A 24,269-nucleotide genomic window follows, 5' to 3' on the forward strand; every position below is an offset into this window, starting at 1 on the left:
CATTTAGGACAACATTGGATCATTCAGAGATCCTCACTGAACTTCTGGAGTGAGTTTGCTGCACTGAAAGTAAAGGGGCGGAATAATATTGCACGCCCTACTTTTCAGTTTTTTATTTGTTAAAAAAGTTTAAATTATCCAATAAATGTTGTTCCACTTCACGATTGTGTCCCACTTGTTGTTGATTCTTGACAAAAAAATTAAATTTCATATCTTCATGTTTGAAGCCTGAAATGTGGCGAAAGGTTGCAAGATTCAAGGGGGCCGAATACTTTTGCAAGGCACTGTATGTATATATTTTTAATGTAGTCTGTGTATGTGTGAAAATAATTTCATAAATGGCATTGTAATAATGTGGTAGGTTGTGCAATGTTTTTTTTTCTTTGACATGTGCGTATGTCGCCGGTGTTGCATGGATCCGGGCCGCGCGACACAATCAGTACCTAGGACAGAACTCGAACTCACTCGAACGACGTGTCCAGCACAGTAGGGGAATGCTCTGACCACCCAGCCAGAAGCCCGGGCTACCCACTTTGCCTGCCAGCGCACCCACATGAGGAACGGGAGGTTTCGACACAACGGACTTGCGTGAACCCGTTATACGTAATCAGAGAAAACATGTTCGTGTAACATCAAAAAGTTTACTGATGATGCTTGTGCAATTTGGACATTGATGTAGCGATTTTCATTGTTTTATATATATATATATATATATATATTTTTTTTTTTTTTTTTTTCCCACAGAGAGAAAGTCCTCATTCTTGCTAGCTTCATCCTAGTATCAACTACTGTACCCTCTTTCAACTCACTTAAACTTTTTTACTCTCCAAAACACCTCCAAATTATCCAAACTCTCACCTGATCACAACTCTCCTGCTAACACCCACATTTTGAATGAAGGCAGAGGTGTTGATAGACGGAAGCGAGCTGTCAAACCGCGCAGCAAATCTGAAGCACTCCATGAAGCGATTACATGGTACAGCTTGGCATCGAGGCTTCAGAGTCACACGCTTCGAAGACTCGGCGCACCTCGTGACATCACTACTCTCACCCGAACATCTGTTTTATGCAAGACAATTGTCGGATTCTACGCCTGCCTCCTTCCGAGCCTCATCGTCTCACGCAGGCTCAACCGCCCTCTGCCTTGCCTTGGCTCTTGCACCAGTCACGTTCTCTTTCGTGTGGTCATTAATAAACTAATATTACTCGTAACAACATTGTTTGACTGCTCAGGGATCCCCTCCTTCTTGCACACCCTAACATTGTTGTACCCTTGGTCTCTGGTTGCTTTCTTTTTGGCGCTGTGGTAAATGAGGCAGTCTTTTGTAAAGACAGCGATATCCATACAGCTTCATAATAAATCTGCCAGTGGTGAGTTCTTTCTGATAAACACCTTCCTGAGTTGTAGTGCTTTGGGTTTGCACCAAGAGTGTTTTAAGGAGGACCAGTCGTTTTTAATTACACATACACCCAGCTCCCGTTGCGTCCTGATGGTGTTAGTTGGCATTCTGTGAGTCTGTTCCCCTTCACTGTTTAGGGAAATCGGCAGAGTGGTTTCATTTTCAAACTGTCCGTTCGTTTATTTCCACTTTAACATCAAGCTGGTAAATGTTTGTTTCCAGTTCTGCTATCTTCTGGAGCAATTTGTTGTAATAATCCATGGACAGGGGATGCATGTTGCGGCTCATTAGCTTCTGTTAGCCGAGTTCCTCAGGTCCAATAAGGCAGACTTGTGTTCCAGTTAAAAAAAAAAAAAAAAAATGTAAAAAGCTTAAAAAAAAAAAAAAAGCTCTAAAATGTTTTGTTAGACACAAGAATAAATGCCTTTTAGTCATTAAGTCAAATGAAATCAATGAATTGCCAAGTAATTTTAAAGTGATTAAAAGATCATTGAAGCTTGAGCAGCAGGTGCAAGATGAGAGATGTCTGCATAGTAGCAAAGCAGGAAATAAAAGTGAAATTCAAATAAAAACTTTTTTAAATTTTGAGCTAGGTTGAAATTGAGTTAGGAGTCAGGAAGCCCTTATCGCCTCATCTCGTTTTTTCTATTCTGAGAGTAATAGTTCCATAACCTCACCTTTAAAATGTAGTCAGCACTAACATATTAGCGTGCAGCTATTTACAATGGCCTAATTTAATCAAATAGTGCAATCAGGTGAGCGACACTGACAAATGAACAAATTACCTACAGGTTACGTGAGCAGTTCATCAGTACATTTGGAACATCTTTTCACTTGAACAGCATCATTATGCAGTCTCCCAGAAAAGGCGGAAATGGGGACAGCAAATATGAACACTGCATGGTAAGGTGAGTGATAATTATAGTCAATACTCACTACACCATAGGTCCAGCCCAGTGCGATCTTGTTCATCACCCACAGCTCATGGATGTTTTCTGCAAGCTTCTCCTTGATCCTTTCTAAGTGAAATGGCAAAACAATCTACAACCAGACAAAGGAAAAAGAACAGAGACAAGTACAAATTCTTAATATACTTAACTATAGTAGTAGAGGTGTGGCTTTGCCCTGATTTGTAATTCATTGGTTATTCTTTTTCCATTAACACAGTACTTCTCAAATAGTGGGGCGTGCCGCCCCAGGGGGGTGCAGAGCGATGCCGGGGGTGGCGCATGTGCCCTCGGAGAATAATACTTTTTTGTTGTAATAGAATAAAGTGTAATTTCACATCCATTCAGTGGGTGGCAGTGTTGCTCTCATTTTCAGAGTGTGCACAGTTTTTGAACCAAACAAGAGCCCACAGCGAAGAGCACTGGAGATATGAAAAGCTAAGACGGGGAAATATGATGAAGTGTATGTAGCTTTTGGCTTTGACTTTTAATACAGTTGAAGACGAGGAAAGACCACTCTGTTCACTGTGTATAAAATGTTTGCAGCAGACAGCAGGAAACCAAATCAATTAAGATTTCACTTAAAGACATTAGACTAGGGGTGTGACAAAATATCGAACTGGTGATTTCTCGTGATACTTTGTATCCCATAAGGTTATCGATATTATCCTGCCAAGAATCGAGATATCGTTTTAAAAAGGTTTCAATGTTAAAAAAAAAAAAAAAAAAAGGAACCAACAAGTTGTTATCAGAATCTTCCACCGTAATACAACCCCTAGCAAATGGTATGCAATCACCAGTCTCAGGCAAGCACTCACTCAGACATTTTATCATGTAGAGCAAACTCAGATAAAAAGCTTTATAAATAAAGAATTAGTTCAAAAGTGTAACTCTTGAGCATTCTGAAACACTAAAAGAAATGAATAAAAAACAATGTGGTGATCAGTAAATGTTAATTTCATAGAGGAAGTGCAGGGAAATATTTATGGAATCACTCCATTCTGAGGGAAAAAAATATGGAATCATGAGAAACAAACAAAGAAATAACAATCAAAACACATCTCTAGTATTTACTAGTAGCACCACCTCTGGCCAGTGGCGCCTCCGGAAATTTTTCATAGGGGTGGCCAGATGGGGCCACTTAAAATGTTGGGGTGGCACACCAAAACTAAAAGCCATAATTTCAGGTTTTCATTATATTATTGCAGTAAAAAGGTAAGGGGAAAACTATAACAAAAAGTTAAGGACACGGCTACTGATATCCTTTGGTGTATTGTGTAATATTTGATGTTACTAATGATTTAATGTGCATAGTCCATAACTGTCCAGTCAACATTTTGAGTTCCCTACAATTCTGTTTTATTGTGTTATGTATACATTAGGCGTAAAGTGTACATTTACCAAAAGAAAATAATTACTGGGTAAAGCAGGTGCTGGCAGGTACAAATAAAAGCAAGTACAGAAGCAATCATATCTTAACTGGGTATTTCCTAACACAATGTTAATGTGACACAAAAATAATTATTACTGAATGAACAAAACATAAAAAGTACTTCCCAACAGGGATACGATATACTGGCTAGCGGGGTAGCCACAGGGGTGGTCAAAAAATTTATAGGGGTGGCCGTGGCCACCGATGCCCCCCCCCCCCCGGTGGTGCCACTACCTCTGGCTTTTATGACAGCTTGCAGTCTCTGAGGCATGGACTTGATGAGTATTTTTCATCAATTTGGTGCCATCCATGCAGGTCGGAGCCTTGCTGTGGACTGTTTTTTCAATTTCCACCACAGGTTATCAGTAGGGTTGGGATCTGGGCTATTTGCAGGCCATGTCTTTGACGGATGAGTCTTTCTCCAAGGAATGCTTTAACAGCTTAAGCTCTGTGGCATGATGCATTGCATTCTTGGAAAATGACAAACATATTTTCAATTGAAGGGATAAGATAGCTGTCTAAAATTTCGATGTAAACCTTTTGAAGATTTAACCACAGCCATGCAGCTCCATATTATCAAGGACTGAGGGAATTTTGATGTCTTCAGGCAATCATCTTTGTAAATCTCACTGGAACGGCACCAAACAAAAGTTCCAGCATCACTTTGTCAAGAGTCAAAAATCTGCATTGGACAAGGTGTCAAGAGTCAGGAATCTGCATTGGACAAGGTGATGATGCTGGAACTTTTGTTTAGTGCTGTTCCAATAAGACCTTAAATGGCCCAAAATTACCTAATTGCCTGGCATTGACCGCCACTGACAGCCATAGATGTTCAATCCATTTGAAGTGGGAGGGATGGCAGCGAATGAACGAATATTCATTCGCTACCACCCTCCCAGTTCAAATGGATTGGACGTCTACTAGTGATAAACTAATCCCAATTCACACTAGAAGCTTGTTTTTCTGTTAATTAGTTGTTTGTAGAATATCCTAGAATGATTTCCTGACCAATGTATCGATAGTCGTTGTATCGCCATATCATCAGAGCATCGTTATCATGAGCTTCGTATCGCAAATCGTATCGTATCGTGAGGTACCAAGATGTTCCCACTCCTACATTAGACCCCAATTACATTGATAAGCCACTTAAATTTTTTTCAGCGAATGGATTTGTGTCCAAAATATGGTCTGCTAATATTCTAAAGTTGCTTGTTGTAGCATTTCATAGCAGCTTTAGAGTCCCGTCCTCATAAAATTATTAAAATGCCTGTCTAATACTATGTAATATTCAGTACCTGGCTGGTGTTCACAGGGACGGGTGTGAATGCTGCTTGGCTCATGGTGACAGTGGGCCCTAAAAGGTCTCCAGCTGCAGTCTGGTGCTGACATAGCCCAAGCTTTAGCTTCTCTCTGGGCAACACGGCCTCAAAGCACGGCGCATAGCCCGGAGGAGGGAGGAACTTAAACTCCCCGTGGCGGCCCCCAAGGAGGAAACGAAACCTTTACAATGACAGGACGGCAAAGAACAGGTGAGCAGGTATGACAGAAAATTGGTGATTGGCTTTAAGTGAGCCACTAACCTCACTCCAGCAGAAAAACTAGCAACAGGAAAAAAGAGGCCATCTGAGTTGAAATTCTCAAACATGCCCTGAACCGGTTGGCCGTTGATCCTGAAGGAGATACTGGGCACATTAAGGTCTAAGCAGCAGCTCACCACATCATCTGCTTTCAGAAGGTGCTGATTGGGTGAGCTAACGGTCTTTGCAATACAGCCTGCACAAAAAAGTGAACAATAAATCAAAGGTGTAGGGTTGTGCACAAAATTTAGTCAGATAATGCTCAATTTCTCCCAGAAAATGATTGCAATTACAACTGCTTTGTACAACTAAATCACACTTGCAGCTAATTCAAATGGATTAAAGTTGACTCAACCTCTGCCCTGTGTCCTTGTGTGTACCACATTGAGCATGGAGAAATGAAAGAAGAACTGTCTGAGGACTTGAGAAGCAAAATTGTGAGGAAGCATGTGCATTCTCAAGGCTACAAGTCCATCTCCAAAGACCTGAATGTTGCTGTGTCTACCATGTGCAGTGTCATCAATAAGTGTAAAGAAAAAGGGACTCTATGGTAGGATACCCAGGAAGACTCCACTTCTGACCCGGAGAGATAAAAAAGCCAGGCTGGAGTTAGCTAAAACTTACCTGAGAAAGCCAAAAACGTTTTGGAAGAATGTTCTCAGGTGAAATGAGACAAAAGTAGAGCTTTTAGGGATAAGGCATCAACAAAGAGTTTACAGGGGAAAAAACTAGGCCTTCAAAGAAAAGAACACGGCTCCACAGTCAAACATGGCGGAGGTTCCCTGATGTTTTGGGGTTGCTTTCCTGCCTCTGGCACTGGACTGCTTGGCCGTGTGCATGGCATTATGAAGTCTGAAGACTACTAACAAATTTTGCAGCATAATGTAGGCCCCACTGTGAGAAAGCTGGGTCTCCCTCAGAGGTCAGGGGTTTTTCAGCAGGACAATGACCCAAAACATACTTCAAAAAGCACTAGAAATGGTTTGAGGGAAAGCAATGGATACTTCTAAAGTGGCCAGGAATGACTCCAGACCTGAATCCAATAGAACTCCTGTGGAGAGATCTGAAAATGGCAGTTTGGAGAAGGCACCCTTCAAATCTCAGAGATCTGAAGCAGTTGGCCTAAGAAGAATGGTCTAAAATTCCAGCAGAGCATTGTAAGAAACTCATTGATGGACGCCGGAAGCGGTTGTTCGCAGTTATTTTGTCTAAAGGTTGTGCTACGAAATATTAGGCTGAGGGTGCCAATACTTTTGTCCGGCCCGTTTGAGTTTTGTGTAAAATGATAATGAGTTAATTGTTTTGTTTTTTCATTCTCTTTTGTTTTTTCATTGCAAGCAAAATAAATGAAGATATTATGACCAAAGCATTTGTAATTGCAATCATTTTCTGGGAGAAATTGAGCATTATCTGACCGAATTGCAGGGGTGCCAAAACTTTTGGCCTGCACTGTAAATAAGTTTTGATTGTAAATAGAAAAATGCAAATTTTACTTTTGTTTAGAAAAATAAAGGTGTTCTAAGTGCTTTCCTTAAGTATTTCGTTTCTGATATGAAAATTGAGTGATTTACTGCCTATTGAAAACTTGGAAAAAAAAACTAAAACTAAAAAAAAAATTAAGTTCCAAATTTGGGCAAAACTTATACGCTAAATATTGCTATTGATCATGAAAAAACAGGTGACTATCTCTACATTTAGGGATTTTGTGCATCTAGCGTAAAAATTGTGAATTTTATAGCCATTTTAAGTTTTGTTATACTTGTATGAAAAAAATAATAAATCGAGATTTTATTAGGGAACTACTTTTAATTTTTTTATGTCGCTGCTCATGGAGACTCATATATGCCTAAGGGAAGTGTCTGTTTGGGTTTTAGGTCGCTAGCGGCTTTGGTTTTGAAAATATTTTTAATATATGCCCCCCTACGGATCGGCCCCGAGCCCATTGTCCGGTCAACTGATGGCGAAGTCAACTGAACATAGTTTGGACCCCTGCTCTAGAGTAACACTCTCATAAACTCTATTGATGTTGTATAGCAATGTTCAAACAAGCCGCACCTGACCAAAGATGGAGTCCATCAAAGCCAAAGGAGTACAGGTCATCACCCAATCCATTGGCGCCCCAACCCTCACCACTACTGGGGCAGGGCATGTAGCCAGTCGTGTTGGCCCAGCCCACCCTGAGGTGAGATGCCTCAGCTGTGACGAATGGCAGTACTTCGTCTACAATCAGCTCATAGTACCACTTCTTATATTGCGCAGAGCCTTCACTGACACCCAGAAAGATATTAGGGCACATGCTAAGAAAGGAAGAAATAATTTTGTCATTAATCATGAAAACAAAGGAAACGGCTTAAAAAAATAAAATAAAACACAAAATTTAAATGTTTAATAAACACTTTTACGTCTGTATACCTGCTTACGTAATTAGTCAGGCGTGTCTGAAGTAACAAGTCTCTTCCTGGCAGTAAATTGTCACAGATCAGGTGCTGGTTTGAGCGTACTGCTACACCATGGCAAACACAAAGTGAACACAGCACATCAAGAACCTACACAGAATGCACATACAGAAGAATATGTGAGAACATATTGAAGAGAAAAAATGTCAAAACAATGATGACTTGTTTTACAGTTTGTTTTTTTTCTCTTAAATGAACAGAAGATGACAAATTACTATTCATAACAAATTTACATAAGAATTATGAATATGGAACAAAGTAACAAATTAAATGAGAATAAAAACACAGGAAAGGATCATTTAAGAAAGTCCAATTGTAAACCAGCCTGGGCCTCACCCCCCTGCCCAATCAGATGTGGTATACAAAGAAAACACTTCTTCTCTTGGGGATTTCGCCGAACAATGAGTGGTTCAGTGTTTATACAGTTCTCATGCAAATTTGTAAGTTTAGCCCAGACTCCTGAGCTGAGCCATGATATCATACGAGATGGAAATGTACAAAGTGTAAAAAACCAATTCCTATGTCCCCTTATCATATCTTTGATGAGGAGAGTGCAAATGTTTACAGAAAATAAGACAGGAACTTTGTTAGCTAGTTGTATTTCCGCTTGACACTATGTGGGGGGCCTGATAACCTACGAAATGGGGGGAGGGGTCTGAGAGATAAGTGATTGGAAGGGATGAAGTGTACCTAAATTAGCCATGTGGTCTCGAACCCAGTATTTGTGTAAATCCCTTGCGAGTGTATGTTGGCATCCTATTCTACTCTTTCTCTTCGCTAATCCTGACATCGAGGTTTCCTACTTGAGTGTGTCTAATTTGACCTTGTCATGCGCGAGTCCCATCTAAGATGTGATAGTCCCTCAGATGAATGTATAGATGCCGCGTGGCTGCCTTCCCAGGGCCACGGTCCTTCACCAGCCAATCCGGAGGGGGGAAGGGTGAGCCAGCGCAGCCCATCCCTCCTCCCGCAGCCCAGCAAGGGGGCCACCGCCACCCCCCAGGAATCCAGGGTGGTCCCCTGGGCCACCGACGCCCCCATGAACCGGCTTTCAGGGATGGGAAGAGGGGACACACAACCAACCACCACGCCAAAACCCACCCCCGCCCACCCACACGGCCCACGAGCCACAGCCGCAGCCCCCAATCGGTACAGCACATCGCCCACAACCCAACAGCCCACCAAGCCCAGGACAGGACAGGGCCCCCCGCTGGAGCAGGCAACATCCAGCCTGGCGGAAGCAGAAGAATGGCAAGGAGCTGCTGCGGGGAGATGCGAGACCGGAGCCCCGAACCCCCCCCCCCCCCCCCCCACCCCCACCCGCTCCCGCGACCTGCATCCCAGGCAGAGAGGAGGCCACGCCCCGGGAGCTATGCCATTGAGAAAAAGTGTGGGACTCACCTACCACCCTATTACTGTGGCTGCCAGGTCCCCGCCCTTACCCAGCACCGTGACGGGATTGTGTGGAGTGGGTAGTGTAGTGTATGCAGTAAAACAGGAGAGCTCCCCCGTGGAGTAAAATGTGTGTGGTGCGTTAAAAGCGGTGCGGGAATGGCGGTGCCTGTAGTGAGGATGTAACCTTGATGACACCCCCCCACCCCCACCCCCCAACAGGTCCCATAAATCCCACAACCTTGGTGTGCGATGCATTAAAATCAAGGGGGAGGCGGCCAGAGACTGTATGGACCCGTCCCGACTCTCGCCGGAGGCATGAATGAGTGTGTAGGTGCCAGGCTGAAAGATATTTACATTGCGGAGTGAGGAGTGCATGAATTAAGAGGCAGGCTTCCGCAGCCGGGGCCCCGTTTACCAGAACCACCAGCCGCAGGCCGGGGGAAGCGCGAGGGCCCCGGTCAACCCTCGCCCCAGACCACCCCCAGCGCCCCCTCATCCACCCACCAATCCGCCCGAGCACCCACCACGCACCCCAAACAGGTGCCACACCGAGCGCCGGAGACCAGGGGATAGCCACCCCACTGCCAGGGGACAACAAGCCCCACCCCAGGCCTCATACCCCAGGAGGCCCCGCCGACAAATGGGCAGTGGCAGCAGCCGCAGTCCTGAAGAGGTGGACGGGGCTGGAGACAGACCAAGGGGAAGGAGGCGTGACCCCCCTACCACACCCCCGGGCCGGGAAAGGTGCGCTGTATGACACCAAAGAACACCTCCCCAGTACCCAGTACGAGGTGACGTGGCCTAGGCTGGGCCGACCCAGGAGGGCACTGTGGCCGCCCCCCCATTTTGGATGGAAAATGAAAAGCAGTACTCAATTTGGACATTTAGGGATGTAAGTTCTTTCAAAGGGATGTACTTACTTTTGTTGCCAGGGGTTTAGATATTAATGGCTATATTTTGAGTTATTGTGAGGGGAAAATAAATGAACTCTATTATATAAGCTGCACACAGTCTACTTTTTATTGTGTCAAAGTGTCATTTTGCCAGTGTTGTTCCATGAAAAGATATACTTAAATATCTGCACAAATGCGAGGGGTGAACTCACTTTTGTGATACACTGTATGTGTAATTATATGAAAATAAATGGGAATATATCAACAATATCACAACATTACAGAACTTAAAGAGTACACTTCAGAAACACTGATGGCTTTCATTGTCAATCTACATCAAGTTTTTTACAAAAGTCTTCCTGTTTTATAAAGAGACCCCAATTGACAGGGCAGACAGGATACTTTTGAGATCTGAAATACAGTACATACAGTCAGAATGAAGGTGAATATTGTGGCTTGGGTTCTGGTTTTGACCTCACATACCTTGTGGTTGCGTCCGTGTTTATCCAGAAGAGATATAATGGATTTGATGTGCCCCTCTTTGATCAGGTTCAGTGCTTCAGGACTCTCGACTAGCACACAGTGAAGCACTTCCAATATGCCTGAATAAAAATTAGTACATGTTATTATACACAGAATAATTGAAAAAAAAATTGGGGGGTAAAGTTGTTATGAATATGGTTTTACTATGGAACCAGTAGCATGAAAATAGTTTGGGCAGGTTGACCAAAAGTGGACATGTCACCAAATAATGCAGCATATCATAACAAATACTAGAAACTGTAATTGTTGGCGAAATTACAATGGGGCTTTAGATCTATCAGGTCACTTCCTGTTGCATGGCTGTCAATGGCATCGACTTGTTTGAACGCCAGTTGAATGTCACTTGGGTGAAAAGGTAAGTTTTTGGTCAAAAATCACAACTAGTTTTTCTGCCATTGAAAATGGATGGGAAATTTGGATGTTCATTAGCAGCTACGTGGCTAATTGGCTGCTAAAATTTGACTTGCCATTATAAAGCACATTGCTTTATACAACAACAACGCCTTGTCACAGACTTAACCCCTCCCGCCAACTCATCTACACCTCACCCTCTCTCTCCAGTCAGTCACGCGGTGCGTTTAAGGACAGCATCCAAAACACAACACTCCTCACATTAACGTTGCAACCTGAAGAATACCTGCAACCCATCCATCCATCCATCCATCCATCCATCCATCCATCCATCCATCCATCCATCCATCCATCCATCCATCCATCCATTATCTTCCGCTTAGTCCGGGGTCGGGTCGCGGGGGCAGCAGCTTTAGCAGGGAAGCCCAGACTTCCCTCTCCCCAGCCACTTCAGCCAGCTCCTCCGGCGGGATTCCAAGGCGTTCCCAGGCCAGCCGAGCGACATAGTCTCTCCAGCGTGTCCTGGGTCGACCCCGGGGCCTCCTGCTGGTGGGACATGCCCGGAACACCTCTCCAGGGAGGCGTCCAGGAGGCATCCGAACCAAATGCCCGAGCCACCTCAACTGGCTCCTCTCAACGCGGAGGAGTAGCGGCTCGACACCAAGCCCCTCCCGGATGACCGAGCCTCTCACCCTATCTCTAAGGGAGAGCCCGGACACCCTGCGGAGGAAACTCATTTCGGCCGCTTGTATCCGGGATCTTGTTCTTTCGGTCACGACCCTCAGCTCGTGACCATAGGTTAGGGTAGGAACGTAGATCGACCAGTAAATCGAGAGCTTCGCCTTTTGGCTCAGCTCCTTCTTCACCACAACGGACCGGTGCAGAGTCCGCATCACTGCAGACGCTGCACCGATCTGCCTGTCAATCTCCCGCTCCCTCCTACCCTCACTCGTGAACAAGACCCCAAGATACTTGAACTCCTCCACTTGGGGCAGGATCTCGTCCCCGACCCGGAGAGGGCACTCCACCCTTTTCCGGCTAAGGACCATGGTCTCGGATTTGGAGGTGCTGATCTTCATCCCAACCGCTTCACACTCGGCCGCGAACCGCCCCAGTGAGAGTTGGAGGTCACGGCTTGATGAAGCCAACAGCACCACATCATCTGCAAAAAGCAGAGATGCAATGCTGAGGCCACCAAACCGGACACCCTCAACACTTCGGCTGCGCCTAGAAATTCTGTCCATAAAAATTATGAACAGAATCGGTGACAAAGGGCAGCCTTGGCGGAGTCCAATCCTCACTGGGAACGAATTCGACTTACTGCCGGCAATGCGGACCAGACTCTGACACCGGTCGTACAGGGACCGAACAGCCCTTACCAAGGGGCTTCGTACCCCGTACTCCCGGAGCACCCTCCACAGGACTCCCCTAGGCACACGGTCGAACGCCTTCTCCAAATCCACAAAACACATGTGAACTGGTTGGGCGAACTCCCATGCTCCCTCGAGGACCCTGCCGAGGGTGTAGAGCTGGTCCACTGTTCCACGGCCGGGACGAAAACCACCCTGCTCCTCCTGAATCCGAGATTCGACTTCCCGACGGACCCCCCTCTCCAGCACCCCTGAATAGACTTTACCGGGGAGGCTGAGGAGTGTGATCCCTCTATAATTGGAACACACCCTCCCGTCCCCCTTTTTAAAAATGGGGACCACCACCCCGGTCTGCCAATCCAGAGGCACTGTCCCCGATGTCCACGCAATGTTGTAGAGGCGTGTCAGCCATGACAGCCCTACAACATCCAGAGCCTTTAGGAACTCCGGGCGGATCTCATCTACCCCTGGGGCCTTGCCACCGAGGAGCTTACCAACCGCCTCAGTGACTTCAACCCCAGAGATCGAAGAGCCCACCTCAGAGTCCCCAGACTCTGCTCCCTCAAAGGAAGGCGTGTCGGTGGAATTGAGGAGGGCTTCGAAGTATTCTCCCCACCTACTCACGACGTCCCGAGTCGAGGTCAGCAGTACACCATCTTCACTATACACAGTGTTAATGGTGCACTGCTTTCCTCTCCTCAGACGCCGGATGGTGGACCAGAATTTCCTCGAAGCTGTCCGGAAGTCGTTTTCCATGGCCTCGCCGAACTCCTCCCATGTCCGAGTTTTTGCCTACCTGCAACCCACTTAATTATAATAATGATAATTCATTTGATTTCCAGTGCCTTTCAAAACACTCAAGGACACTGTACAAGACCTTCAAAATTAACAAACATAAAATTAGAAGCCGGATAAAGTAATAGAAAATTAGGAGGTCGAGAAACAAAGCTAAGGATCAGGTGAGTAAGAAAGATTGAACTAATGTCTTTTGTGTAGGGATTTAAAAAGTGAGACAGTAGATATGTTGCGAATTTCAGGCAGTAGGGTGTTCCAGAGTTGGGGGGGCAGATTGTCTAAATGCTCTGGAACCGACGGAGGCGAGACGGTCACAAGGGACAGAGAGGTGGTGGGAAGAAGAGGAACAAATACAAAGGAGGTTAGATACTATATAGCAGTGATCCCCAACCACTGGGCCAGGACCGGTACCGGTCCGAGGCGCGTTTACAACCGGGCTGCAGAGAAATAATAAATCATTTGTTAACGACCGGAGTCTGGCCTGTGCCTCTTGACACATCAATATGCCTGTCTACTCTATTGACTAATCCGAGTAGAGATTTGTGTACGTTACCATCTAGTGGTTTGCATACCTATAGCAGCCCAGCGTCAGTCAATGTAAACAGTAACGTTAGTTGCTGTTGACTATGTGCAGCGGGCGGCGACATTTCTGTACAACATTTTTGCAGGAAAAAGGCCACCTGCTGAGCCAGTAAAGCAGAGTACAGCCAAGTACATTCCGCATAATATGTGACTAAAAGCTAACAGATGAGGCAACAAAAGCAACTGCACTGAGAACATCAACCCTCGTGGCGAACTATATTGCTATAGCCCAACCTTTCATGATTGGAGAAGAACTCATTATGCCTGCGACCAAGGATATTTGCCGTCATGTTCTAGGAGAGGCCGCTGTTAAAAAAGGTTGATTCAACGTATGGTGAGTTGCATTTTCCCTGCACTTAACGTTCATTTGTAGCCACGTCTTGTTATTTTATATTAACTGTAATTTTCTGCCACACATTGCCAGTGTTCTGTCAAATTTTGCTCCCTTGTAATACTTTGCTCCTAAAGCTTTTGTGGTGGTGAATAAGGCCTCTTTTACATTCAGTTGGACTCTCAATGTTATTCAAAGGTGCTAAATAAACAAGTTACATCTTAAACAAATGTTTGCAACACAAAAATGGCGTAAATTAATCATAAGCAGGGTTTAAGGGGGGGCCTGGCCTCCCCCAGTGGCTGAAAAGTGTCATTGCATATAATTGTCTTTCCCATATATATAATGGTTGCTTGCAATAAAACGGCAACAAAAATGAATGAAATGAACAAAAAATATATTTCTATAATTGGTCAAAATTATTTTTTGAAAAGATCATGTGACTAGCAACTTAGAAGGTCATTTGCTTTGCATATAATTTTCACCCAAAAAAATTAGGGGAGGGCAATTTTATTTTTCAAATGATTTTTTTTTTTTTGATTGAAGCAACTTTTTTGGGGGATTGAATGATTTAGACACAAATGTCCTACCCACAATATGGCCAAAACACAAAAAGGATTTCTTCAATCAAAGACAACTTTTTCAGTAAAAAATTAAGTGTTCAAATGCACATTTTTTTCGCATTCAAAAACTTTTTTATGATTGAATTTTTTTTTTTTTTTAATTGAAGTGTTTTATTTTTAAAAATATTTTTTTTTGAAGCAACTCATTTTTTGATTGAATAATAAAGACAAAAATGTCCTAGCCTAAATGTGGCACAAATCACAAATCAACATTACTTGAACCAAAAAAAAACAAAACAAAACAAAAAAAAAAAACATGCATTTTTTTTTTTTTTAGTTTATTTTAAAATTTATTTTTGCCTTCAAACACATTTTTTTGATTGAAGCCAATTTTTGGGGGGTTGAAAATATATATTCTGATTGAAGCAACATTATATTTGATTGAATAATAAAGACACAGATGTACCTCCATATGGCCACGCCCAGGGGATACAATTTTTGACTGGGGTAACTACATTGGCAAGACACCGGCGGGCGTACCATATTCAATGGATGACGATCTTGGTGAAAAGTATTTCCGAAGCATCCTGATTTAAAATTCCCCTCAAGAATGATGGGAAACAAAAAACGCTCATTGTCAACTTATTAGTATAAATATTCTCGTAAGTTAATTTTATTGCTGACACTAAGTTTCGGGGTCATCGACATGTTGTGCCCCCCCTGCCCCAAAAGTCAAACTCCGCCTATGAAATTAATGCTTAACGACACGGCGAAGACGTTAACAGTGAGAGAGCGGTGTGCAGTTGTTGTGCGCAGCTAACACGGCAGGATGTGTCTGAGGAGAACTTTTCTATATGTCTGTCATGATCGAAGGTAAGTAAATATTCCTTTCTTTAAAGGAAGTTTGTAGTGTTTACTTTGGAACCGCTGCATTTGCAGCAATTTTTAACATGAAGCGCATGCACAGAACCGCAAAGTTACAATTTCTGGTGGGGTGAAAAATTTGACAGAACACCGGTCCGTGAAAAAAGGCCCATGTCACACTGTTCCGTGGTGCAAAAAAAGGTTGGGGACCACTGCTATATAGGATGGGGCCGGTCCGTGAAGTGCTTTGACGGTGATGAGGAGAATTTTGTATACAATTCTTTGTTTAATTGGGAGCCAGTGGAGTTGACGGAAGATGGGGGTGATGTGGAGAGTGGTGGGGGTTCGAGTAATGAGGTGTGCTGCTGCGTTTTGAGGAGCTGCAGTTTCTGGAGGGATTTGTTAGGGAGACCATAGAGGAGTGAGTTATAATAGTCAATCCGGGAGGTGACTAGACTGCACACAAGAGTGGCGACGGTGAGGGGGGTGAGAGAAGGAAGGAGACGAGAGATATTACGAAGGTGGATGTAGGCTGATCTGGTAGTGTTGTTATAATGGGAGCAGAAGGATGTGCTGTCTCGGATGTCACCTAGACTTTTAATCTGCCTGAAAGGAATGATGGGTACGTTATTGAGCTTGGTTTTCAGTGAAAGTTTGCCTCATTGTTGAGCTATGTAATCTGAAATGCTTACTCTGTCAATCACAAACTTCAAACTGACCTAGTCTGTCATGCCTAGGCAAGTCTTGAAAAGCTTTAGTGGATGGGGTAGGGGTTTCTTGTGGACTGTTGGCTCAAGTTTGGCACATATCATTGTATTTTTAGTAGGGGTGTCAAACGATTAAAATTTTTAATCGAGTTAATCACAGCTTAAAAATTAATTAATCGTAATTAATTGCAATTCAAACCATCTCTAAAATATGCCATATTTTTCTGTAAATTATTGTTCGAATGGAAAGATAAGACACAAGACGGATATATACATTCAACATACTGTACATAAGTACTGTATTTGTTTATTATAACAATAAATTCACAAGATGGCATTAACATTATTAACATTCCTTCTGTTAAAGCGATCCACGGATAGAAAGACTTGTAGTTCTTAAAAGATAAATGTTAGTACAAGTTATAGTAATTTTATATTAAAACCCCTCTTAATGTTTTCGTTTTAATAGAATTTGTAAAATTTTAAATAAATAAAAAAATAAACTAGTAGCTCGTCATTGTTGACGTCGCCGAGCGGTGACGTCACATGGGCTCCCTGCCGTTCTTCCACAGTGTCTTTAACTACGTAAGGTAGTGATTGAAATACACCACAAGTTGTCAATGGCGAGTTTTAAATTACTTAGAAATCAAGCCAATCCCTAGTTCCCTGTTTACTTGTCCATCCATTGTACTTCACGGTCATTTGAGTGCTGGCTTCACAACATACGAGACCTCTGATAGTTTGTATATTGTGACTAAATATTTCCATCCAGTGTATTTGTTGAGCTAAACTCTTTGCATTATTCTTTAACAGTGTGAAAAAAGAGCCTCATTAATACAGACTGAAGCGCTTTTCTTTTTGTGAACATTTTTTTTTCACAGAGATAGGAATATTATTTTTGCTGTGCTTTCACTATATGATACTTATGTTTGTTATGAAGGAGTTACCGAAGCTGATGCCAATAAACGCTTCGGTCCAATGAACGCGTGCATTAAATGCGTCAAATATTTTAACGTGACTAATTTAAAAAATTAATTGCCGCCCGTTAACGCGTTAAATTTGACAGCGCTTTTGGTCTTACATTTCAACCGGGTCAAAAACGACCCTAACACCACAAATGTCATAATTTTCCTCACAGTATTTTATAAAGAAACAAAAAATTAAATTATTTTAGTTAATTAAATTTAAAGAAATAGTTTATGTTCCTGATAAAGTCATTCAATGTGATACCAAAAAATACGCAGTGCTCATAATTATTTAAAACAGCAAATAGGTCGGTACCGACTCCAACACAAGACAAAGGTTAAAAAAAAAAATCCATATATAAGATGCTTATTTTAAAAAAGCAGCAGGGTAAAAAATAGCAGCTCAAAGAAACTCTATGGTTTGTTGAAGAAAAAAACAATAGAAAATTAATGATGCGGGGGGGGGATTTTGATCCTTTTTTGTTTATACATATCGCCCAATCCTGATGTGTCCTTTGTTTTGCCTCAAGTTCTCTTATGTTTAAAATTCCATGTTGAAAAGCGAGGGCATAGGTTTGGTCTCAACCTTGGTATGAACGATATGGCATAACCTGCATGAACACTTTTTGCTGGGGACGGGACATTCATAATGATCAATGCAAAATAAATCTCTATTGACTTATACTAACTTTTATGTATATTGGTTCAGCCTACACTGTTCAGTTCAAATCTTTGTTTTCAAAAATTATGAAAGAAACATTTTGAAAACGTTCAGAAAAAATGTCCGGATTTTATGAGCAAATTTAAACTGCGTTATTTGAGCATCACTTAATTATATTAACATACACTATAAATACAAGCTTGTTAAGCATCTCTTAAATATCCAGGAACTCAAAAAAAATTGTCTTAAGACCACTCAAGATTGTCTAAATAAATAATTTCAATATAACTGAAAAAAACTTTTTAAACAGGGGATAGGAAAATTAAATAAAAATGGAGCTTTCCTTCAATTAAAACACCAGCCAAACGCAACAAAAAAATGAAAGTTCCTGTGGACTGATTTAAATCCACATAAATAAAATAAAAAGTAAAATTGGGGAAACGGGGGTAAACCTCGGTTCGCTACATTTCTCACTGTTGATTTAATGTGAACAGTAGAAAACACATACAGGAAGAGATTTCTCTCTAAGCAGCTTCCTACTTTTTTTTAGTTTTGCAGGTTAGAGTTCACACAGTTTAATGTTATGCTAACTCTGATGCAGGTCGGACTTTCAATAGCAAAATAAGTGGTGTGTTCCCCACTTCCACAACATTGATGTCTTTTAACGAGGGCTGTCAAATGATTAAAATTTTTAATCGAGTTAATCACAGCTTAAAAATGAATTAATCTTAATTAATCGCAATTCAAACCATCTATCAAATATGCCATATTTTTCTGTAAATTATTGTTGGAATGGAAAGAAAAGAAACAAGACGGATATATACATTCAACATACTGTACATAAGTACTGTATTTGTTTATTATAACAATAAATCAACAAGCTAGCATTAACATTATTAACATTCTGTTAAAGCGATCCATGGATAGAAAGACTTGTAGTTCTTAAAAGATAAATGTTAGTACAAGTTATAGAAGTTTTATATAAAACCCCTCTTAATGTTATCATTTTAGTAAAATTTGTAAAATTTTCAATCAAAAAATAAACTAGTAGCTCGCCATTGTTGATGTCAATAATTACACAATGCTCATGGTGCTGAAACCCATAAAATCAGTCGCACCCAAGCGCCAGCAGGGGGGCAACAAAACACCAACAAAACACAAGTAACAAGTGGACATGACACTGTGCTGTCATTTTAATCTGTTTGAGCGGGGCATGTGCGTTAAATGCGTCTAGAGCTGAAACGAATACTCGAGTAACTCGAGTTTAAAAACTGATCCAAGTGATTTTATTCACCTTGAGGAATCGTTTAATTTTGCCAGCTCTAAGCATCACATTTTGCCCGGACTACTTTTAATGCGGGACAACGCACTGACGTCACGTGCGTAGAGGAAGAAGCAAAAAAAAAAAAAACTTACTGCAGCCGACAGCCGCTACCAACTATGCTGACGTTGCTAAAAACTACGCCCGCATGATGCTAGTTTGGTAGCAGGTAGTGTCCGATGCGTCTCATAGATATCGCATGCATTTAGGACTAGATGCGAAATGACAGACTCGGCCGCGTCTGGTCAGCGTTAGTAAACAGCCGTTTTTTGAGTGAAAGCAGTGAATTTTTTTTTTCAACAATGTAAATCGAAAATAAAGACATTGATTGACTGAAAATGGTTCAATATTAGATTAAATGTCTTTTTTTCCTCATGTATATTTATAATTGCTCTTTACCTAAAAAAAAAAGTTTTATCCAATTACTCGATTAATCGATAGAATTTTCAGTCGAATACTCGATTACTAAAATATTCGATAGCTGCAGCCCTAAATGCGTCAAATATTTTAACGTGATTAATTTTAAAAAATTAATTACCGCCCGTTAACCCGATAATTTTGAAAGCCCTACTTTTTACATTTCTTACAGTGGCTGCTGCTGGCTGAAAAGCACACATCTAATATCCCTAATATCTCTAATATCTCGTGTGTGTGTGTGTGTGTGGGGGGGGGGGGGGGGGGTCAAGTCATCAGCCAATCAAATGTGTGTTGAGGTGGGGGGAAAATGGACTGGCACATTCAGCAAGTGAAAAAAGGTACATGTAAGTCTGAACATAATGAAAATAATTAATAATAAATTAATTGGTGGGGATAATTTGAGCATCCTGAAAAGTTGGTAGTGTTTTGTCCCTACCGTCCCTATGCAAACCTACGCCCTTGTTGAAAAGGCATGGAATTCTATCAAGACAACTACAAAAAACCCAGAGGTAACTTGGATAGGCTTCACACTTCCATGCAACACTTCATCCAGGATACATAAAGGATAAGTGAAGCCAAGGTTAGAAAATTTGGGTTACTAGTGAGGTGTTTTTTGTAAAAGTTAATTGGTTTTAGATTGATATCTTGGAATGTTGCCAGGAAGCCAATGGGGGGGGGGGGGGGGGGGGGTATCCATTTCTCCGCAACTTCCAGAGTAGTACAACTCATTTCGGAAATGGGTCAGGTGTTATTGTTATCAAAGCCTTGCCAACGTACCGGAGGAGGCCTCCAGTCTCTCCAGTCTGCTGATAAGCCAGTCTAAGGAACCTGAAAACTGAGCACAGTTCTTTCTGTTCCCCCTGATGAGTGCAGCTAGAAGAGATAAAAGGGAGCAGGGAATGAGAATAATGTTTGATTGATATAACATCTACTAATGTGCTTGTGTTCATACCCAATAGTTGGTAGAGAGAGTTGAGGCTGGAGCTCCATGCCTCTCCGACCTCCCTTCCAGCTGCTTCTGTAAAATGGGCTGCGCTGCTGTAGACATGGAGTCGATCGATACACTTCAGGACCAAGGCAATCACTCCCTATAGACACAAATGGTATCTTATTCAGCCAATTCCCTTCATAGTGAGACTTCAAAATGCGAATACTAATTAGATTCCATATCACTATAAATGGGCTCTTTGCACAGAGTGTCGTGACATCACATCTACCAGGGATGTTGCTGCTCACCCTTTTCTGGTTTTGATTTCCTCCCACTTTCGGTAGGCATATTCCTGACTTTAAAGCAGAGTTTGAGCCTTTCAAAAGTTACTTATTTTTCTTCCAAAAGAAAACAAACGGGGCACGGTGAATGAGTACCGTATTTTTCGGACTAAACGTCGCACCTGAGTATAAGTCGCACCAGCCAAAAAATGCGCAATGAAAAGGAAAAAAAACATATATAAGTCGCACTGGAGTATAAGTCGCATTTTTAGGGGGAAATTTATTTGATGGAATTCAGCACCAAGAACAGACATGTCATCTTGAAAGGCAATTTAAACTACAATAGAGAACAGGCTGAATAGGTGTACGGTATGCTAATATTACATGACGTTAGAAGTTAGATCGACCCTAAAAAATCCAGCCCGACCCAACAGAGTATTAAAGCCCAACGCGGCCTGAGCCCGATCAATCAACTTGATTTGCTTGCTCGAGTCGAAACCCCCCCGAAATGTTACATTTTATTTGTAGGCAGGAGCCCGAATAAAACAAAATTTTATGTTTTATTTGTGGGGACTCAGGAGAAGGAGGAAATGCGGGGATGCGATGCATGGTTGCGTTTTATGTGATCACGTTATTGACGATGCCGGTGCATATATGCATAATGATAACAAATTAAAGCCTGTGTTTTGAAACAAATTCTCCCAGTTAAACAAGACAGTAAAATGGATATTCAATAAACATTTATATCTTTTATATTTGCGTGTCTGTTCTAACAGGCGGATAGTTTGACATTCATTTTAATCTTGAATTGGCAGAAAAAAATTGCAAGTTTTCTCAATGTTTAAATAGTCTACATATTTTTATGATCCTTATAAATGCATTCACATAACAAAGTAATGCTGGAAAAGTTTGTTAAATATATTTCTCGTATGAGCGCCACATTCGTTTTACATTCAGCGAAGCCGACACAGGTTTCCGTATAGCATCTTCAACAATCAATTTCAATCCTTTCCATATCCCACTCCTACCGCAGTTGTTTGCTTTTCAATTCCCCTGTCTAGTTTGTTTTTCACTCCTATAGCTGCTCCATATCGAAAAGGTTATGCTCGCGGAAGGTGCCAGGGTCCGGAAGGGGAAGATTGAAAAGAGAGCCACTGCGTTCACGTGCACAGGCATGCACAGCGCCTTCTCTGTTTTATCCAAAATTATTAATTTTATTTCAAATCCATACATCGTTTTAGTATAAATATATGACTATATATTTATTTGAAAAAAAAGTTAGCGAGATAGAGGTTGGCCCGACCCGACCGTAAATAATCACACATAATATACACGTTCCAGAGTATAAGACGCACCCTCTGCCAAACTATGAAAAAAAACTGCGATTTATAGTCCGAAAAATACGGTAATTAGTACATCTGCCTCACAATTGTGGGATCAAGAGTTCAATCTGGGGCTCTGGGCTTCCATTCGTACTGCTCAATACAGTATCTGCAAATACTGAGCAAGACATAGTTATATCAAGTGACTTAAAGTGCCTGCAACGGCATTAAAAAAATGTTAAATATCATTACTATGTGAATTTGAATCATATTTTGAGACGATTCAACTATATACAACAATTTGACAGAGCGCAGATGACAAGAAATTAGTCTTTTAATCTGCCGTTTAGCCCCTGCCTGTCATTATAGCGCTCTAGCGTCCCCAGCTGGAGGATAATGTCGGCTGGGTCAAAAGATCATCTGATTTAGAATTCAGCCCATTGAGGGGGAATTATTCAGAACGAGGAAAATGTGATGAAGAGAGCAGCAAAATGTCACTGTTTCAATCTCTGTACTCCAATATTTTTACATGATATTCTTTTTATCCAAGTATTTTTCCCCAATTGCTGAATTAATGGTATGGTCATGACAAATAATAATAATTGTGCTGAATGAAATATGAAATATTAAAAATGCGTTTATTCAGTACATGGTAAAATTACTCCATAATGCTCAAAACTGTCAACTTTTTACACCTTCCGAACGATATTTTATGCCACCGGATTTAATCCGGCTTTTGTCATTTCCCTCCCTTCGGAGAGCATAAACAAATCAGGAGGCATGACAGTTGGCAGACATGCTAACCCAAACCGAGCGGCGTTTCCAAGTCTTATTCTCGCCTTTCTAAGCAAAAAAAAATCACACAAAACTGCCCCGGATCATTTCACACGGCGGCGGGGTTGTTGATTGTCTTCAGGGATCGGCAACCCTGCCGGTAGCGAGAAGGTGACAGCTCATCGTTCCTCTGCTGCGGGCAGGAGAGCCCGTTTGCCAGGGCAGCAGCTGGAGAACGACCGCCGGACAAACCAGCCGACGTCGGAGGAGCGCATAGCTGCCCGAGCCCAACCCGAGGATAGTGGTCTATTGCCAGGCACACGAAGGGGGCAGACGGGGCCCTGGACGATATGGAAAACCTCACGAGCATAAGCCGAGTATAGTGCTCTTCCGGCGGGCACGCGAAAAGGACCGAGGGGGCCTATCGTCGGCCGGGTGGCATTCTCGGTGGACAAGGAGCATTGTCAGCCACAAAATGCAAGAAACCTTCGTGTTAAAATGTGTGCCATAATCCCAGTATTTGACATAATACAACACACGATGTTTACACACTTCCTCGTAAGTCCTATGGTCCCACAGTTGTCAGACTTGTTTCGGCCAATCTCGGGTTGAACGAGAACCTTTTGAAACCCAAAAAGGCTCACAGGCCTCTCCCTGGTGCAGCAACAAAACCCTGCAGCACATTTGGCTGGCGTGATGCGAAAAATACACAAAATCAACTGAATCCACAGTCCATCTGCATGCTATCAAGCAATTCTGTATTGTGAGATGCTGACCCGGGTGAAGTCACATTCGAATTCTTTGTAAATCCAGGAAGTCACTCATTTTCATTGTGCGGGATTCAAAAATTGAATAAGTAAAACGATCGCTTCCACACACATCCAAGCGGTCCATTTCATTTAAGAGCATAAAATACCGTGTGGGATATGAAATAAACATGCTTTTTGATGTCATAGGCACTTGAACCTAAGCCTTCAGCTGATTGGCTAATGATACTTAGGTGTTTTTTGAGATGTTACAGAACTATAAATCACTCATTCTACTGTATACTTTTCACACACTTGCCAGATTGGGACTGTTGTATGTTTTATTACTTTTACTTTGTCCGTTCCATTTTTTTAGTGGCCTGGACAACCACGAACCAATTAGCTACGTACCCTGAAATTGATAAGCTATATCAAGAGTAAACATCTTTAGAAGAGTCTATCAGCATGCCAAAATAATATATAATAGGCCCAAAAAGTGTGAGAGACTCTTTAACTGCCCACATAGTCACTCTGGACAATGTAAGTGTAGCCTCCAGCACCACAGTTAAAAACCTAGGAGTTCTATTTGACCCAAACTTATCATTTCTAAAAGTACCGTCAGAGCTAGAGCCTTTAGCCACCAAGGTC

General features: G+C 42.2%; 1 protein-coding gene across 3 annotated transcripts in view; it reads right to left on the reverse strand.

Moving 5' to 3' along the window:
- The window catches only part of ryr2a (ryanodine receptor 2a (cardiac)), a 356,843-nt gene that overhangs the window by 280,052 nt on the left and 52,522 nt on the right, over positions 1–24,269 (reverse strand). For 2 of the 3 annotated variants that reach the window (XM_057825571.1, XM_057825570.1), the window contains exons 14-21: positions 20,523–20,658; positions 20,348–20,443; positions 10,584–10,702; positions 7,769–7,902; positions 7,412–7,653; positions 5,360–5,552; positions 5,075–5,279; positions 2,337–2,441 (exon numbers count right to left, since the gene is read on the reverse strand). In XM_057825571.1, the coding sequence (XP_057681554.1) occupies positions 2,337–2,441; positions 5,075–5,279; positions 5,360–5,552; positions 7,412–7,653; positions 7,769–7,902; positions 10,584–10,702; positions 20,348–20,443; positions 20,523–20,658 (1,230 nt within the window). Of the gene's footprint in view, positions 1–2,336; positions 2,442–5,074; positions 5,280–5,359; positions 5,553–7,411; positions 7,654–7,768; positions 7,905–10,583; positions 10,703–20,347; positions 20,444–20,522; positions 20,659–24,269 lie in introns of those variants that run through there. The other variant, XM_057825572.1, reaches the window with a different exon arrangement.

Source organism: Corythoichthys intestinalis, chromosome 21, assembly GCF_030265065.1.
Source record: "Corythoichthys intestinalis isolate RoL2023-P3 chromosome 21, ASM3026506v1, whole genome shotgun sequence".
NCBI classification, from domain to species: Eukaryota; Metazoa; Chordata; class Actinopteri; order Syngnathiformes; family Syngnathidae; genus Corythoichthys; species Corythoichthys intestinalis.